At 37.4% G+C, this 19949-nt stretch overlaps 1 protein-coding gene across 7 annotated transcripts in view; it reads left to right on the top strand.

Annotated features, from left to right (window-relative positions):
• Window positions 1-19949, top strand: part of KRAS (KRAS proto-oncogene, GTPase) — a 50508-nt gene that overhangs the window by 25087 nt on the left and 5472 nt on the right. For 3 of the 7 annotated variants that reach the window (XM_070049515.1, XM_051850337.2, XM_051850338.2), the window contains exon 5: window positions 15539-15651. In XM_070049515.1, the coding sequence (XP_069905616.1) occupies window positions 15539-15651 (113 nt within the window). Of the gene's footprint in view, window positions 1-9465; window positions 9590-12464; window positions 12466-15538; window positions 19935-19949 lie in introns of those variants that run through there. The other 4 variants (XM_051850341.2, XM_051850339.2, XM_051850342.2 and 1 more) reach the window with 3 other exon arrangements.

Raw genomic sequence — 19949 nt, 5'->3', positions numbered from 1 at the left:
GTAGGAGAAGGAAATTAATGTGTTCATATGTGATAACATTACTATTCTGTCATTGATGTGATTTTCAGTTTTTCTCTCAGTGTGTTAAAATAGCATATAGAACGGTACCTTCTCTTGAGCAGACAGTGCTTCTTAATGCAGTGTTATGGTAGTACTTTCCGCTTTGATTTCTTTCCACAGTGAAATTTCCCTTGCTCTGAGCACATCTTACATTCAAGAAATGTGCGATTTCACGTTACATAAAGACAAAGAACAGGGGAACAGATTTTGAGTTTGTGCTTTTAAGAGTATCATGTCATGTGTTTCTAGATTGAATTTTGTTATATTTGAAGAAATTTTACTTTGGCATTTTTTTTCTCATTAAAGAGTATTTTGAAAGTGAATAGAAATTCCATTATTCATTTAGTGCATTGTTCTGGCAAAAATTAATCCCAGTTAGAACCTAAATTTTGTTAAAGAAATCATCATTTAAAAAAAATATTTTATTTATTTGCAAGGCAGAGTTAGAGAGAGAGATCTGCCATCCACTTGTTTACTAACCAAATGGCTGCAATGGCCAGTGCTAGGCCAGGCTGAAACTAGGACTTCATCCTGGTCTCCCATGTGGGTGTAGAAGCTCAGGGACTTGAGCCATCTTCCCACTGCTTCCCCAGACACATTAGCAAGGGAGCTGGATCAGAAGTGGAGCAGCTGGGACTCAAATCGGTGTCTAAATGGGATGCTAGTGTTGTAGGCAGCGGCTTTTAAACCGTTATGCCACAATGCTGGTTCCAGTCATCTTCATTTTAAAAAAACTTTTTCTCTAGGTAAAATAAAATAATTTTAGCTAATACTATCTACCCTGTTTGTATGAAATAAGAGTTTAACATTTAAAAGGAAAATTCTGGAAAGGAACACAAAGATGTGATAGAATACAATTTTCATGCATAGACTGTAAGAACTTGTACAATATATGCTCCATACATTTTTTTTGGAGTTTTTTCTGGTTATGCGTACCTGTGAGCCCACAAAGATGGTTTTGTAGAATTTAACTCTTGTGTTGCTAGGAATTTAAAAAATTGATAAACAACTCATTACATAGTTAAACTCAGAAAAGCAGGCATTCTAGATGTTTGTTGAATTTTGTAAAGGGATAAAAACATAAGTGTAAATTATTCAGCTGTTATTTATGAGTTACTTCTCCAGTGAGATCATAAGTAGCTCCTCCTGGTTTGGTACACTATTTGGGTGTTTGTTTTGGAATTAAAAACTGAATTTTTGCAGTTTTTCCATCATATACATATTTCTTCTATGGCAGATAAATTATTTAAGTAAAGACTTGGTATATTTCACTTCAGAGTAATTAGGATTTCATTCAAATTCCTTCCCAAGTTCCAAATTTTAGGGTGGTTTGTTTTTTTTTTTGTTTTGTTTTGTTTTGTTTTGTTTTGTTTTGTTTTTGGTCTTTCTCTAGTCTTTCTTACTAGTCTCAATTTTCTTCAGCAAAGAAGGTACTCAGAAAACATGATTATAATATTTATAGCTTTTTCTTCCAGTCCTTTTTTTGGTTTTGTTTTTAGTTTATTTATTTGAAAGGGAGCATTAGAGAGAGAACAGGCAGGGCAGGGGAGAGAGATCTTCTGCCTGCTGGTTTGCTCCCCAAGTGGCTACACTGGCTGAGGCTGAGCTACAGGCAGACCAAAGCTAGAAGCCTGGAACCCCATCTGGGTCTCCCACATGGGTTGGCAGGGGCCCAAGCAGTTGGGCCATCTTTAGCTGCTTTTCCAGCTGCATTCACAGGGAACTGGATGGGAAGTGGAGCAGCTGGGACTTGAACTGATGCTCATATGGGATGGTGGTGTCACAAGTTAGCAGCCTAACCAACTGCACCGTGACGTCAGCCCTCCGATATTTTTTTTATGAAAAAATTTCGGATTTAAAAAATTGAAAAGAATTTTTATTGAAAACATTAGCAAGCCATCTATACTGTTATTAATATTTTATTGTAGTTGTATTATTCATAGATTTTAAAAATTTCTTTTTAGTCTTTTGAACATTTTTGTTAGCATTTCACATAAAAAAGGTAAACAGTAGAGAAGTGCTAGTACATTACAGTGCGTGCAGATCAAAGGGCTTATTAAGATCTCAATTCTAAATCAATGGGCTTAGGTTGGATCCTGTGAGTCTGCATGTCCAGCAAACCCCAGGTGATGCTGGTTTTGGTCCATGGACCACAGTTTTAAGTAGAAAGGTAGTTAGATGATACTAAAAGGACTCTTCCTTGTTAGTACCACAGTGTAGCTCTTCACTCCTTTCCCTGTTGATTGATGGCTGCCGCAGAAGCACCAGGTAGCTGATTCTTGGTGTTTTGGTGTTTTGTTATTAATGCTGTAATGTTTGAAGCATTCAGCTATTCATAACTACTCAGAAAACTACCCTGGCTTGCTTGCCCTTTTTTTTTTTTTTTTTTTTTTTTTTTTTTTTTTTTTAACGATTTATTAGTTTATTTGAAATGCAGAGTTAGAGGCAGAGAGAGAGAGAGAGGTCTTCCATCCACTGGTTCACTCTGCAAATGGCTGCAGTGACTGGAGCTGGGCTGGTCTGAAGCCAGGAGCCAAGAGCTTTTTTTGAGTCCCCCATGTGGGTGCAGAGGCCCAAGCACTGGGCCATCCTCTACTGCTTTCCCAGGCCACAACAGAATGCTGGATCAGAAGTTCAGCAGCCAGGATGGCAGGCGGAGGCTTTACCTGCTACGGCACGGTGCTGGCCCCTACCCTGGCTTTCTTTTAAAATATATTTTTAGTTTTAGGCTGTTTTGAGGCCTTGATTTCTTTGTTGTTTTTTTTAAAGGAGTATGATATAGAAGTGGATTAAGTGAAGTTTGCTTTGTAGACATTAATGTGGACCATAATTAAAATGTAGAATGAAATAATATGAAAGAATATTTCTCTTTCTTAACCTAATGTCTAGCATATCTTAGATTTATATCCTACTTTATTGATGTATTTATGAAATTTATGTTGCTAAACCATAATGACATTTGATTTCTGTTGAGTTCTTTTTATTAAGTGAACTGATTGATTTGCTTTGAAATAAGGTAGCCTTTAATCAGTTCATGCATCTTCCTCTGTTGAAATGAATTTAATATTTGCATGTGTTACAAGATTTTTAAAGAGCTGTTTCAAGTAATTATAGATAGTAAACTTGCATATGTAAATTTTAATGAGTTTTATATATTAGGTTTTGTGAAACTTTGAAGCTCTAGCCTTGGCAGAATATTTTGTTATTTCTGCAGCATATTTTGTTACTCGGTTGTTGTTCAATAAATTTATTTGTTATTTGAACAAAATAACTTCATAAGTATCCTTGTATTTTATCAGCAGCTAGTTTTGTGCCCTAATTTTTGATTTTTTTGATCATGAGCCTAAAACACAAACACCAAAAAGAAGCATACAGGTTAGTAGGGAAAGAACATTAATTTAGTTACAAGTCAGGGACTGGCAAGCATGTTCTGTAAAGGGCTAGATAATAAATATTTAAAATTTTCAGTCACAAGTGTTCCTTGTTGTATATTAGTTGTTTTTTTTTAGACTCCTTTGAAAATGGAAAAATCATTGTTAGCTTGTACATAGCACGGAAATCAACTGCGGCCCCGTTTGGCCTATGAGTTGGCAGCTGCTGAGCCCTGACTGACTTTCACCTTAGGTCTTACAAAAGATCTTCTATCGGGCCGGCATCGTGGCTCACTTGGTTAATCCTCCACCTGCGGTGCTGGCATCCCATATGGGCACTGGGTTCTAGTCCCGGTTGCCCCTCTTCCAGTCCAGCTCTCTGCTGTGGCCCGGGAGGGCAGTGGAGGATGGCCCAAGTGTTTGGGCGCCTGCACCCGCATGGGAGACCAGGAAGAAGCTCCTGGCTCCTGGCTTCAGATTGGCATAGCTCTGGCCGTAGTGGCCATTGCGGGGGGCGGGGGGGGGGGGTGAATCAGTGCAGGGAAGAAGACCTTTCTCTGTCTCTCCCTCAATGTCTAACTCTATCTGTCAAGTAATTAAAAAAAAAAAAAAGGGGGGGGGGGTCTTCTATCTTCTGATTCCCTTCCTAAATGGCAGCAACAGCCAGGAGCCAGAAACTTCATCCAGGTCTCTGACATGGGTACAGGGGCCCAAGCACTTGTTTGCCACCAGCCCGGATTTCAGAGTATATTTTTGCCAGCTTAGTTACTTTGTAATAATAAAAAGGCCATTGACTGGCCAGAATATAATACATTATATATTTTTTATATTCAGTTTAGTCCGTATTTGAAAAGCAAAAGGAGTTATTTTCTACTACTACATAATATGTGGTCCCCACGTTCCTAGTACATAAGGGCTGATACCTACTTCACATTTATCTGGGAAAGAGGTGTTTGACGGATTTTTCTGGTTCCTTTGAGTTGTGTATAGCAGGATCAGCAAAGGCTGTTTAAACTGAAACATTGACACAATAGGATCAGTGTGTGTTTCAGTCTGTAAAAATCAAAAGTGGGAAGAGTTCAGTGCATAGATGGCAGAAGCAGTACTTTAGTCTGCTACTCCTGTTTCCGCTGTTTTGCTTTCTGGAGGACTCAATTTGAACATTGGAACAACTAGTTTTATGAACCTAAAGATACTGAGTGATTAATTTCCTATTTTGTTGTTAATTTCAAGATACTTAATTTTAGTTGTTAGAAGATCTCCATTAAAGAAAACATCTCAGCCGGCGCCGTGGCTCACTAGGCTAATCCTCCACCTGCAGCGCTGGCACACTGGGTTTTAGTCCCGGTCGGGGCGCCGGATTCTGTCCCGGTTGCTCCTCTTCCTGTCCAGCTCTCTGCTGTGGCCCGGGAAGGCAGTGGAGGATGGCCCAAGTGCTTGGGCCCTGCACCCGCATGGGAGACCAGGAGGAAGCACCTGGCTCCTGGCTTCGGATCAGCGCAGCACGCTGGCCGCAGCACACCGGCCATAGTGGCCACTTGGGTGGTGAACCAATGGAAAAAGGAAGACCTTTCTCTCTGTCTGTCTCTCTCTCTGTCTGACTATGCCTGTCAAAAAATAACAAAAAAATAAAAAAGAAAGCATCTCATGAAATTATATAGCAGAATAAGCAAGAACCCTCCTTAGTGCCTTGTCAATAGTGGAGTTTGTATACATGAGATGAATACTTTGCACTTCAGCTTTTTTCAGTTAAAAATCAACAAAACCTTGGTCCTGCACCTGCTCTTCGTGGTGCATATCCACCTAAGCAGTGGTATTGCTGCATTTGAACTCCACTTGATTTAAGCTGTAGTTTGGAAGGTTTTTTCAGATAACCGAGTATGTGAAATTGGTTTTTAGACTGCATTTCCTCTCTCCATTCTCATCCCCTAAGAGGGCCCATATTCCTGCATCTGTGTATGCTTAGGCTATGTGATGTACAAGAATTTTTTTCATGAATGACTCCATTGAAGCAGGTATTTGCAACGTAAAGAAGACCTTTCTCTCTATTTCTCTCTCTCACTAACTCTGCCTGTCCAAAAAAAAAATTTTTTTTCATAGTAAAAGCATAGACAAAAGGATATAATGATACTATTTAACAATTTCCTGGTGTTACTAGTATTTTTTCAGGTAATGGTTGAGCTGAAAATATTGTCAAATCTCTTGATTATAAAAATTTACACATTTAAACTTGTATATATTTGTTCCTGCATAAATATTTACAGTTGTGCTTAGAGTATAATAAGTAACATTTTAAAATGAGTATACTTGGCAGCCAGCCATATTCTCAAGAACAAAGTATTGAGTGCCAGTTGAGAGCTTAGTAACTAGCTATCGTGGGTATTAAATGTCTGTTTTAGTAATACTTGATCTTTGAAAAGTATGCATATTTGGGAATATGAAACCACTGTGCTTTTTCATAGGTGTGTACTTTTTATGTAGTTTTTAAAAATAAGAGCCAGAGCTAGTGGTTTTAAAGCATTTACAAGGATACATAACAATACTCTCTCACGTTCTCTTGATGTTAGTATGATTTTAAAGCAAATTATGAAGAAATGACTATTTTAAGTCTGAAGAATATTGGAAATAACTGTTTAAAATCTTATTTAAATTTCTTATTAGTAGAAATAAGAAAAGTCACTCTGGAGTAACTATTTCTCAGTGTTAATTCTTTTAGCCACTGAGGTCCTAAAACTGAATTCTTGGTGGTGGGTAATAATCTCCTCTTTTTAAATTGTTGGCTTCCAATTCTCTCTGCATTGCTGGAAACGAAAATCATATTTTCTGGTATTGGTGATGGGAGTGCTCACCCTTAGAAAGCAGACATCCAAACTGATTTTAGAGATAAGTTACAATCAAAGTTTACTTCTAAATTAGTGTAGGACCAATACATGTTTTCCTCCCCTCTTGGCATGCCTTCTGCATTGACTTTGTGACTTTTTTTTTAAACAGGAATTGAAATTTACATTCCTAAAAAATTTTAAGAAATATGGGCTTTTTCCTGGTTTGTGTGTGTATATATATATATATCTCCATTTATTAAAATTGATTTTTAAGTTAAAAGTTATTTGTGAAAGTATATTAGGTAACAGTTCATTTTTATATTTTACATACTTTATAAAAAGTTGTTTTTATGCCTTAAATTATCTTGCTTGGTACTCACAATTTTTAATATATAACATTTTCAAAGACAGATGAATAAAAATAATAAATGCTTGATAATCAGTTATAATCTACGAAAAAACTACATCTAAATACAAATGGAATTCTAATTTAAATTACCAACATATTTAATATTATCAAAAAATGCTTCACAATTTTTGTTTCCAGATGACTTAGCTAGCTTGTTCATTGTTTCCATTAAAAATAAAATTTCCTGGACTATAATGATTTTTGTTGTTAGATACTTTAACTGAAACATACCTATCACTAGATGATTTATATTAGTAACTTTATGCATTTGAATACATAATCACCTTATTTAAAATCCATGCTTTTTAAAAAAATATTTGACAGGTGAAGTTACAGAGAAAGATCTTCCATCTGCTGGTTCGCTCCCCAGATGGCCACAGTGGCTGGGGTTGGACCAGGCCAAAGCCAGGAGCTTTATGTTGGGGTCTCCTGCATGGGTGACTGATGTGCTTTCCCAGGCACGTTAGCAGGGAGCTGGCTTGGAAGTGAAGTGTCCAGGACGCGAACTGCTTGCATGAGATGCTGGCATTGCAGGTGGCTATTTAACCTGCTGTACCACAACACCAGCCCAGTACCTGTTTCTTATTACATAGTTTCTGGAATTTTTAAAATAATTAATTTATTTTTATTCATTTGAAAGGTGGAGGGACAGAGACTGAGGTCTTCAGTGCATTGGTTCATTCCTATATGCCCAAAAATAGTCTGATCTGGGCCAGCCAAAGGCAGGATTCTGGAACTCTAAGTCAGGGTCTCCCATGTGCTGACAAGGGCCCAGGTATATGAGCCATTATCACGTGTTCCTCACCAGGGTGTGCATTAGCAGGAAGCTGGAACTGGAAGCAGAGCTGGAACTGGAACCTGGGCACCCTGAATGGATGCCAGCATCCCAAGTGGTGTTTTGCTGTGCCAACAACTGCTTGAAAGAAAAGGCAAAAAGAGATCTTCCATCTGCTGGTTTGTGCTCTAATTGCCTGCAACAGCCAGGGCTGGGCCAGACTGCAGCCAGGAGCCCTGAATCCAGTCTGGGTCTCCCAGATGGGTGGCAGGGACTCAAGTACTTGTGCTATCACCTGCTGCTTCCTAGCGTACACATTAGCAAGAAGCGTATTGGAAGTGAAGTAGCCAGGACTTGAACCAGGCAATCCTAAAGGGAAGGGAGACGTCATAACTCTTATGTCAAACACTCGTTCTTAATGTGCTCTTGAGATCTGTGAAAAGTTCTTTGCCCTAAGGAATTGAGATATCTTTGTCTCAACTCTTAGAGTCAGTAAATGCACAGATGGCTTCTAAAGGCAAAAAGGAAGCTCTAACTATTAATAATTAATAGCTGATTCTCTGTGCCTAATGGAATTTAAGAATACAGATCCTAGTTTAGATCTGTATTAGCTTTTTAGATGCTGGGTCCATTTTTTTGTCTCATTTGTTTACTGTGAAACACGGATGTTACCAATCTCAGCAAGTTAAAATATGCCAGTTACTTACTTTAGTAAGTAATTCATAATTTCTTAAAATTAATAAGAATGGGGCCAGCATTGCAGCATAGTGGCTTAAGCCACTGCTTGCAGTGCTGACATACCATGTAGGCGCCAGTTCAAGTCCCGCTGTTCCATTTCCATTCCAGCACCCTGCTAATGCTCCTGGGAAAGCAGCGGAAGATAGCCCAGGTCCTTGGGTCCCTGCACCCATGTGGAAGACCTGGATGAAGCTCCTGGCTCCTGGCTTTGGCCTGGCCCAGCTTCAAATGCAGCCTTTTGGGGAGTGATTCGGTAGATGGAACATCTCTCTGTCTCTCCCTCCCTCTCTCTGTAACTCTGCCTTTCAAATAAGTAAAATAAATCTTTTTTTAAAAAAGTTAATAAGAATAAATACATGTATCTTTCAAGTTAATTTGTACTACATGCAGATTATTGTAGGAAAAACTCCTTTAAACGATTTATATTAGAATAGAAGGTACAAAGCCAGTAAAATTGGACACTGTTTTAAAAATATTTTTAAGACTGGTAGAGAAGACACAGACTGTTTTTCTCCTATTTTGTGTGTATATTTTAAACATTTCACAATGTTTTATATTATGGTAAACAGCCCTCATTTAAAAATTTAAAATTTGTTTTTATCCATCCACAAAAGTTTTGTACTCAGAACTGTGAGACCTTATAAGTTGACTGGAAAGTGTGCTGCTAAAGCTCAAACTCGAGATTCCAGTCTCTTGATGCCCCTTTATTTTGAGATGTTGTTTGCTTAGTTCTTTTTTTTACTATTTATTTATTTACTTGAAAAGCCAGAGCTATAGAGAGAGAGGGAAAGACAGAGAGAGAGAAAGAGGGAGAGGGAGGTCATTCATCTCCTGGTGGCCAGGCCAAAACCAGGAGCTTCCTCCAGGTCTCCCACATGGGTAGCTGAGGCCCAAGCGCTTTGGCTGCCCCCTGTTGTTGGGTTTTTGTTTTTTTTTTTTTTTTTTTTTTTTTTTTTTTTTCCCCCATTAGCATTAGCAGAGAGCTGAATTGGAAGAGGAGCAGCCGGGACGTGAACTTGTGCCCATGTGGGATGCTGGCATCATAAGCCATGGCTTTACCCACTACACCACATCACCGACCCCTCTAATTAGATTTTTAAGGAAACAAAGTGACTTAAAGAACAAACCGGGATTCTAGCCCATATTTAAAACTGTATCTGCAGTTCAATCTGATGTCTGTTTAAAAAAAAATTCTCAATCGCAAAATTTCAAACTTCTTGCACATGGCTATCCCAGTAAATTAGTCTTACAATGAAACAGACTTTAAAGAAGTTGTGTTTTACAATGCAGAGAGTGGAGGATGCTTTTTATACATTGGTGAGAGAGATCCGACAATACAGATTGAAAAAAATCAGCAAAGAAGAAAAGACTCCTGGCTGTGTGAAAATTAAAAAATGCAATGTAATGTAATCTGGTAAGTTAAGCATATTAATTTTGGCAGAAAGCAGGTATCTTTCAAAGGTAACAAAGTAGCAGCTACTTAGGTATTCGAATTTCAAGTATTCAAAGATAAGAAATGTGTAGTTTATTCCCATAATTAGTACATTTATTTTGAATCCAATGAATATTTTAATCAAGATAGTTTTGGTAGCAGTAGTAAACTACATTTGGCATAAGGTCTGATGATTTAATTAGTCTAAGGTAAGCTAACGTTTGGCATCTGATCTTTATTTTTAAGGGAAATCAGGCTCAAGTTTTGAAATGATCAGCTTTTGATTTTCTTTCTAGAGAGGGAGAAAAAGAAATGATACAGAGTGGTAAGATCAGATGGCCCTGAAGGTGGAAAAGATTCCCTCTTAACAATGGGTTTTCTTTTTGGTCATTGCACCAGCAATTAACTGTTTATCTACCTGTGTTCTCAAACTCAGTGACATCAACAGCACATTTCTACCTGCATAGAAGCCTGGGAGTTGGGGATAACTGCTACGTCCCTCTTTCTCACTCCATTTGGAAGCAGCTGTAAATTTTATACTGTTCTGTTCCAGCTCTGTCTTTTTATCACATCATTGGTTCAGGCCCCTATTATTTCTTGCCAGAACTGTTAAGATGCCTCCTGCTTGGTTTACCAGGAAATACCATTCTCTTTGTTTTAAATCTAGTCAATACCATAGCATGCCATAATTAGTCCTTAACACCTTCTTATCTCACCAGCCTACTGGGGGTGTATATCTAAAAAACGTCATCATTGAATGGAATTACCTTTATTTGTTTTTTGGCCTTATGTAATATACACCATGTTATCCCCTACTTTCCCTGTGGCACCTACTTGAAAAGGTATATTCTTAACCCTGGTCTGTTAATTAGCTTATGCTTTTTCATGATTCTCCTAATGCCTATTCTGTAAGAAACTTTTCTCAAACTGTTCAGCTGGGCAACTGTTCCTGTGTCTTCCCAGTATGCTCTTGCTAACTGTAACATGCTGCTCATGTTACACTGAAACAGTCTCATTTGTGTTCATTAACCTGTAAAAGGGCACTTCAGAAATTTCATAGAAAATCCTTATGATAAAAACTACACATGAATTTCAGCTTTTTCACCAAAATAAAATTATTTTAATTCCCTTTTTGAAAAGTATAATTTGAAGTATACTTTATTAGATAGGTAAAATCTTAAAGATCCAGCAAAATATGTCCTTAATCTTCATATAGCCATTGCCTGGTGAGGTTCCTGACACACAGTAGCTGCCCAGTAAAGATATATTGAATGGCATCTCTCAATTTCCTTTCTACACTGACTCATATTAATCTGTCTTGCTCAGATAATACTTCATTCAGTAGGAGTCAGAAAGTTCATGTCAAAGCTTAAGCTTTCAGTGCATATTTTTGTAATATATAATATTCTGTGGGAATGTGAATGAAATCAAAATTTTCAAAACTGCTATGTTATTTTTTGTTGTATGAATTTTAAGTCTGAAATAATTTATCTCCCCAAAGTGTAAAATACATATCTTAGTAGACTGATTCCCTAAAGATATTGTGTAGTGTACTAATCTCTCTTCCACCTAATATCAGAGAAGCAAATCATGGCTGGCATTAATTTTTATGGACAGTTATGAACTCATTGTTTTTTGAGTGCTGTTATATACAGCTGTATTTTATTTTAGAAGTTGTAAAATTTAGCATTCCAGTGCACTTTGCAAAGTTAAACTTTTTTGTTTATTTATTTGAGAGACAGAACTTCTGTCTACTGATTCACTCTCCACATGCTGACAATGGCTGGGACTGACCAGGTTGAAACTGGGAGCCAGGAACTCAATCCAAGCCTCCCTTGTGAGTGGCAGGGACCAGTACTTGGGCCATCTTCTGTTGCATTCTCAGGCATAGTAGCCGGTAGCTGGATCAAAAGTGAAGGAGCAGGACTCAGAGTGGCACTCCACTGCAGGTGTCACAAGTGGAAACTTAGCTTGCCATACCACAGTGCCCGCTCTGAAAAGTTAGTTTTTAACTAACAGTACCATGACCAGATTTAAGTGATGGTTTTAATTTTCATTTTCTCTTCCTGTTGTTTCACTATTAGGTGAATTTTAAAATGTTTAGAATAAAATAAAAATTTATATTTAAAACAAAGATGTGCTAGTCCCAGTTGGGGCACCGGATTCTGTCCCAGTTGCTCCTCTTCCAGGCCAGCTCTCTGCTGTGGCCCTGGAAGGCAGTGGAGGATGGCCCAAGTGCTTGGGCCCTGCACCCGCATGGGAGACCAGAAGGAAGCACCTGGCTCCTGGCTTCGGATCGGCGCAGCACGCCGGCCATAGCAGCCATTTGAGGGGTGAACCAATGGAAGGAAGACCTTTCTCTCTCTCTCTCTCTCTCTCTCTCTCACACACTCTCTCTCTCACTGTCTAACTCTGCCTGTCAAAAAAAAAAAAAAAAAAAAGATGTAGCATGTGTTGTAAAATTTCTAATTTCTGCAAAATTATGTTTTCACAGTGACTACTGAAATAATTGACCCAGTGAATCCTTGTGTGTTTCATGGGCACCAGTAGCATTTATATAAAAAATGTACTGGGTGATTTTTAGTGATTTAAAGTTAAATAAAAATTTTCTTTAAAAGAAAATTTTGACAATGACAAATGTTTACAAGTTAGTTTTTCTTAGCCCAGAAAAGCATAGGTTTATACAGACTGATTACTGGGATATTATTATTACTGGGATATTATACTGCTTTTATTTCTTACCTATATGTATCAATATGAATAGTTCACTACATGTTTAGATTGTGACATTTCTCTAGTCAGTGAAATGAGTTCATTTTAATAAGATCATGTGGAAAGTAGTGCAACAAGAGACTAGGGTATTTGCAGAATCTTAGAAGTGGATGATGTCATCTCATCAGATTCTGTCATTTTTTTGTTAAATATTTGTACATTGTTTTTATCTTAGAATTTGTCTAGCTTCTCTGTCCATCTCATGGTTTTTCCTTTTTTTTTCTGCTTCTTCTAACCATTTGCATTTTTCTTCCTTGGAGTAGTAGTCAAAACGGTTCACTATGTAAGGATTTATGATCAAAGGGAATTAATTCACAAAGGGTAGAAGAGTTATATATATATATATTTTTTAAAGATTTATTTAATTATTTGAAAGGTAGAATTACGGAGAGAGAGAGCTTCCATCCACTGGTTCACTCCCCAGATGACTGTAGTGGCCAGAGGTGGGCTCTGTCTGAGGCCAGGAGCCTGAAATGCTTTCGAGTCTCCCACATGGCTGCAGGGGCTCAATGAATTGGGCCATCTTCCACTGTTTTCCAGGTGTATTAGCAGGGAGCTGGATTGGAAGTGGAGCAGTTGGGACTCGAACTGGTGCCCATTTGGGATGCTGGTGTCACAGGCAGAAGCTTAACTCCCTATGCCACAGTGCCAGCCCCAAAGATTTTATCTTCCTTTTTTTTTTTTTTTTTTTTTTGACAGGCAGAGTGGACAGTGAGAGAGAGAGAGACAGAGAGAAAGGTCTTCCTTTTTCTGTTGGTTCACCCTCCAATGGCCGCCGCGGCCGGCGCACCACGCTGATCCCATGGCAGGAGCCAGGTACTTATCCTGGTCTCCCATGGGGTACAGGGCCCAAGCACCTGGGCCATCCTCCACTGCACTCGCAGGCCACAGCAGAGAGCTGGCCTGGAAGAGGGGCAACCGGGAAAGAATCCGGTGGCCCGACTGGGACTAGAACCCGGTGTGCTGGCGCCGCAAGGCGGAGGATTAGCCTAGTGAGTCGCGGCGCCGGCCCATTCCATTCTAATGGCTTATAATTCTAACTTGTCAAGTATTGTTACTATATAGAATAGTCTTTGTATCATTTGACGTTTTCCCCTCTTTGTGTATTAAGAAGATGGGTATATAGAGAGAAATAAATGGGTAAGCCATGATAGCATTGCCATCTAAGTTACTTCTTAGCACTCTTTCTCCTTTGGGATAAACAAAGCATGTGTTTGTATTTTATCAGTAATGATACCAGGAAGTGGAAAACATGTATTAGTGCAACTCTATTCAGGACTTGTATTTACTAATATTCTTATCAGTAATGCTGGTTTTTATCCTATTACTAGATTAAATGTGGGCCAATTCTCCCATTCCCAGTGTGTGCTTACTTTACTCTTTTTGAATTACAGATCAGTTGTGAAAATTAGTTAAATATAACTTGAAAGAAAATGTCCTGGATTATTTTTGTGATTTTGAAATATAATTACTGAAGATATTAGTAAAGGAGAAGTCATATCACTTATTTTAAAATTGTTTTCAAGATAATAGAATTAAATAAATACATTTATACATGTTATGATATTTAAGATACATATAATATGTATAATTTATAATATTCAACAAGGGTGGCCGGCGCCGCGGCTCACTAGGCTAATCCTCCGCCTAGCGGCGCCGGCACACCGGGTTCTAGTCCCGGTCGGGGCGCCGGATTCTGTCCCGGTTGCCCCTCTTCCAGGCCAGCCCTCTGCTGTGGCCAGGGAGTGCAGTGGAGGATGGCCCAGGTGCTTGGGCCCTGCACCCCATGGGAGACCAGGAAAAGCACCTGGCTCCTGGCTCCTGCCATCGGATCAGCGCGGTGTGCCGGCCGCAGCGCGCCGGCCGCGGCGGCCATTGGAGGGTGAACCAACGGCAAAGGAAGACCTTTCTCTCTGTCTCTCTCTCTCACTGTCCACTCTGCCTGTCAAAAAAAAAAAAAAAAAAATATTCAACAAGGGTGATTGTAATGAGTATAAATGCAATTTTCATTGTTCATAGAGTGGCTTGATTTATACAACTTAATATGTTGGTAATTTGTTCCTAAGACTCCCTCTAGTGTCTAGGTTTGGAAGCATTATTAGACTAACAGATTTTCATTTAATAGTTGAATACAGAGAAGATCTTATTTTTTCTTCATGCTTCTAGCTTTGCCTTATCTTGCATAGTTTAAGTACTGCAGTATTAAGATATATTCTGTTCCATGTTCAGATTATTATGTTTAATTATTCTGAATTAAAAATCACTTTTAGCCATAACTGATCTTGCTTTGATCACAAATAGATGTAGACCTCAATGGCCAAGTGAAGAAAACTCTTTGAAGACAGGGCATTTGGCTTTATCTGGCATACTCCTGAATCTCAAGTGTATTAAACAGAAACCACAGCAGCAAAAAATAAGAGAGAATCTGTTCCAAATTAAACTGTACTGCATGAACTTTTAGCTCATTTCTCTACAAAGTAGAAGTGTTTCGTTTTCCAAAGTAATATTATCTCATATTAGGGTCACTTTAGACCCTTTCTTAATGATAAGTATATAAATTAAAATTGGTATCACCATAATTTGAAAACCAGAATAGTAGATTCAGTTACTGGATACTTCTTAGTAAATTAGTTAAACCTAGTAGATTTGTGTAAGTATGGAATCAGGACTCAAATACAGTTATTGTGAATATATATGAAAATAATTTATAGTTGCATGACTTTATATATAAAGTCCAGAAACTCAGGAACAAAAATGTCTGTTGCCCTCTCTGTCTCTCACAAACAACACACATGCAAACACACATACACTCACATGTATACACAGTAGGTTTTGGTGACTAAAGTTAGCCACTATGGAAGAATTAGTAGCAAATTAAGTTCTCCTGGAAAAAAGTCATTTGTTTAATTTGATTTTGTACTATTGATTATCTTTGCTTGTTGTGAAAATCAGTTTTCCTGTTCCTAATGTTGATAGAATATCCATTTAAGAATCCTAAAAGTGCTATATGTGAGATGTATATTCAGGTGCTCTTGGAGAAACATAAAGTGCTTTTATTATTTCTCAAATTAATGTTTCTATGAAAGGAAATCTGTTAATTGTGTACCTCAAGCCATCATATATAAATCATCACATTTTAATACTTTTTATGTATTTCAGGGTGTTGACGATGCCTTCTATACATTAGTTCGAGAAATTCGAAAACATAAAGAAAAGATGAGCAAAGATGGTAAAAAGAAGAAAAAGAAGTCAAAGACAAAGTGTATAATTATGTAAATACAATTTGTACTTTTTTCTTAAGGCATACTTAAGTAAAAGTGGTAATTTTTGTACATTACACTAAATTATTAGCATTTGTTTTAGCATTACTTAATTTTTTTTTCAGCTCCATGCAAACTGTTAGCCTTTATCCTAAATGCTTATTTTAAAATGACAGTGGAAACTTTTTTTTCCTTTTCCCCCTCTATGTGCCAGCATTCCCTGATTTTGGTTTTCCTAGCAAAGCCTGTGAAAAAGAAACTGAACACCTGAGATGGCCGTCTTGGGGTTTTGGTGCATGCAGTCGATTCCTTCCTGTTTTTCTTAATAATTGTGAACGTTGGTGTGAAACAAATTAATGAAGCTTTCAGATCATCCCTATTTTAGGTTTTATTTAGTCACTTAAATGCATTAATTAGTAACTAACTTCAGTTGAGATTTTTTGATTGGTTTTCCTGAAACATTGAGGGAATACGAATGTATGGACTTCCTGTTGATTCATCTTCTAGGCATCATGTCCTCCACTGTGTCATCCTCACAAATAGAAAGTTACACTGTTCCCAAGGTTTTCTCGTATTCCCGCTGCTGGTTATGGTCACTGTCCTCCAAATATTATATTTTTTCTATAAAAAGGAAAAAATGGTAAAAATTTCAGGGCAATGGAAAGACTAAGACTCCTAATATATTGCTTTTCCTATTAAGGCAAACCAAGTATGAAGTGGGGATTATAGCAGCCATTTCAGGGCTATATTTATGTGCTACTAAATTTTTATAATTAATGAAACAATTGTGTGAAAAATTCTCATAGGAATTGAACATAGGTTCCCTGTGTCAGATTGCTGTTCCTTAGCATAAATTTACATCTTTTCTTGGACCTCAGTCTTTGAAAATATTATTAATTCCAGTAGTGATATTGATGATTCTATGAGCCAGATACAGCTTAGTAGTTGTTGAAGAGACCAAGGTTGTAAGGCCAGGCCCTGTAGGAACCTTTGAGGCTTCCCCAAGAGTGTCAGGACACAGACTATCCTGTGTTCATCTAGTGTTGCCAGGCATCGTTGGTCACAGTGGGGACCAGGAGAGTGTTTGCACAGCTCAGAAAGATGTGGTGGCCTACAGACAAATCAAGAGCATCACCTTTTTTTTTTTAACTTTTAAAAAATTACTTTTAAATATTAACTTGGAAGTTGAAATTTGGGGGTTGGGATATGCCCACATTTTTTTTAGGCTATGAAGTGAGAAAGTTTCAAAATCTCTACTTTCATGAATTCTCTTAACATTGGTTAAAGTAACATTTCATAAACAATTTTCCATCGTGATCCAAATTTGAAAATAATGCTTAAGAACAGATAAGTTAACATCAATAAAAAGTTCTTGCGATGCATTTAGAATGAGATGATATGATGAGTTGAAAATAGCACCAGACTAGGAGGAAGGTAACTTAGATGCTAGATACGTTTCTTGTAGCATTCTGGATTTTGAGCAAATCATGTATTGTCCATGTCTTCATGTTGAAAGTTATCATCTCAAAGGCTCTGTGTTAACTCCATAGCCGTTTGGTTTACGTTTAGTTTAATAAGCATACATGTGTTTGTCAAACTCTGTACAGTCTAACCTTTTACCTGTGTTACCATCTTCATTGCTAGTCTTGGGCAAAATTGTGCATGGGGTGAAGTTTATATTTGTGAGTAGCCATTCTGCAGTTTCAGGACTCCCCTCCCACATTAGTGTCTTCTTGCCTGCCTGTGCTTCCATAAGACCCATGCCTTGATGCAGCTTTCTTTTAATCCTGTTCTAATTCCCCTAACCTCAAAATGTGTTGCTGCTATGGATGTCTCTGTGACATTTTCCCAGGAGGTCACATTCAAAATGCCCTACATCTTATTTTCTCAGGGCTCAAAATAATCTGATAGATACTATAATGGAATTTGACCTAAGAGTTGATTTTTGTGTGGTACCTGTAGCAATTTAATCATGACCCTTAAACGTCAGCTCTTTGCAGCCCAGTCTTCTGGTGACTAGGAATTTTCAAACTAGATCTGAATAGATAGTGCTATCCAGTGGAAGGAGAATTTAGTAAACAAAGGGAATGCTGCAGTCTACAAGTAGGACTAGCTCTGCTACCAATGATGCATTCCATTTTATGGTAACTGAAGTCTTCTCACAGTGAAAAATACTTCAAAATTTAATTTAAAGTGCTTTTTGGCAGAACTCGTATATTTTACAAATACTTTGAGTGCCTACCCGATGCCAGCCACTATACGAAAAACTACAGATAAGGTACACCCAAAGGAGGGGCATAATCCCTGGCCTTACGCTGTGCTGCCATAGTCTATAATGCCGTAGCAAGGCATCTGGACGCGACCCAGAGGGAACACAATGTGAATTTTACTTTTGCAAAGAAGGGATTTGGGCTGTGAGGGTTCTTCCAGTTCTAAGATAATTGTTTTGCTATGATTCCATTGTAACTGTTTAATCAAGTTACTTTATGTAAATCACTTAACTTCATTGTTTAATAGAGTAAATTTGATTTTATTGTTTTTTATTTGGCATAACTGTGATTCTGTTGAGACAGTTATAGTATACATTGTTAAATGTCAGATACTAATTTAAATTCCAAAGTATGTAATATTCCAGTTTTATCTTTGTAGAAATAATTAAAATAGACTTTTAAAAATTAAATATTGGCTTCCAAAATAGTTTCATCTGGGTACAAGCAGGTGCTTGAACCAGTTCACAGAAAAGGGAATTTCTGTGTAAAAACGAGTATGATTTGTGAAATGCTATCTATGCTGAACTGCAGATTTTTTGAGTATTGTCTAGATAGGGTGTTATGACTTAACCAGTACCTCTTCTCATTTTTACACAGAGAGACATGACCACACTTTAGGAACCGCAGTGCATAAGGGAGGGGATATTTGATGTAGCTGGGCAATGTTTTGAAGGTAGTGGTAATGATCCTTTGTGGTGTGAATTTTGAATGGCTTAACAAAAGATTTCTTTAGAGATTTTAAAGGTGGAGAGAATTCTAGAAATAACATAAATGTTACCTAATTGTAATAGCCTTAAACATAAAAATCCTCATTGAAATTGGAAAACAGTGCTAAATTATATAGTCTTAGGCATTAACATGTTTGTGGAAGAACTTAGCTGGCATATGTAGCATAATTTGAGTGGAATAGTCCCAATTAGGAATTCTAGGCTCTATTTTAACTGAGTCACACTGCATAGGAATTTAGAATATAACTTTTTTGGGTTATCAGACAAAACCTTTGCCATGATTGCACAATTTTGTCCTAATATATTCATCTATAGGAACTTTCTGAAGCATGTTTAAGTTACAGTTTGCACAAGTTCATCTCATTTGTATTCCAGAGCTGTTTTTTTTTTTTTTTTTTTTTTCCTGTGCACCATTCTTTTTTTTCCAAACAAATACATACACATTTAGGAATTTTTTTGGTCAGCAATACAGACTATCTGAAAACATTTCCATTTGTCAAAAATAGTAATTTCTTGGTCTTTACTTGGTAGTGCTTTTGGAAACCCAGCAGTTAATTTAAAACAATTTATATTTAATAACTTCTTTGATACTGTTGGGTAGCATGAATTCTGCATTGAGAAATTCAATAACATACAACTAATAGCTGTAAATTCTGTCAGAAAATGAAAATTATTTCTTAGAGATACATTCACATTAGTTTTTGATGCATAGTCATAACTAGATGAAGATTTGTGTTTTAGTTGACTAGTTTGAAGTGCCTGTTTGGGATGATGAGAGGCAACTTAGATGGACTTAGAAAAGACAAAAGTTATTACCTGCAGAAACATCTGTCACAGAAGGCCCACCACCCCCACTAGTGCTCAGTGAGTTATATGATGCTTATCCAAATTTCCAGTTCCACTGTCTTGTGTTTTCATGTTGAAAATACTTTTGCATTTTTCCTTTGAGTGCCAATTTCTTACTAGTACTATTTCTTAATGTAACATGTTTACCTGGAATGTATTTTAACTATTTTTGTATAGTGTAAACTGAAACATGCACATTTTGTACATTGTGCTTTTTTTGTGGGACATATGCAGTGTGATCCAGTTGTTTTCCATCCTTTGGTTGCGCTGACTTAGGAATGTTGGTCATATCAAACATTAAATTTTAAAGTGACCACTCTTTTAATTAAAATTAACTTTTAAATGTTTATAGGAGTATGTGCTGTGAAGTGATATGAAATTTGTAATATTTTTGTCATGAACTGTACTGCTCCTAATTATTGTAATGTAATAAAAATAGTTATGGTGACTATGATAGTGTGTATTT

This window comes from Oryctolagus cuniculus, chromosome 9 (genome assembly GCF_964237555.1).
Source record: "Oryctolagus cuniculus chromosome 9, mOryCun1.1, whole genome shotgun sequence".
Lineage (NCBI taxonomy): Eukaryota > Metazoa > Chordata > Mammalia > Lagomorpha > Leporidae > Oryctolagus > Oryctolagus cuniculus.
Note: the sequence above shows the minus strand (reverse complement) of the source record. Positions and strands in the feature narration are given on the sequence as shown.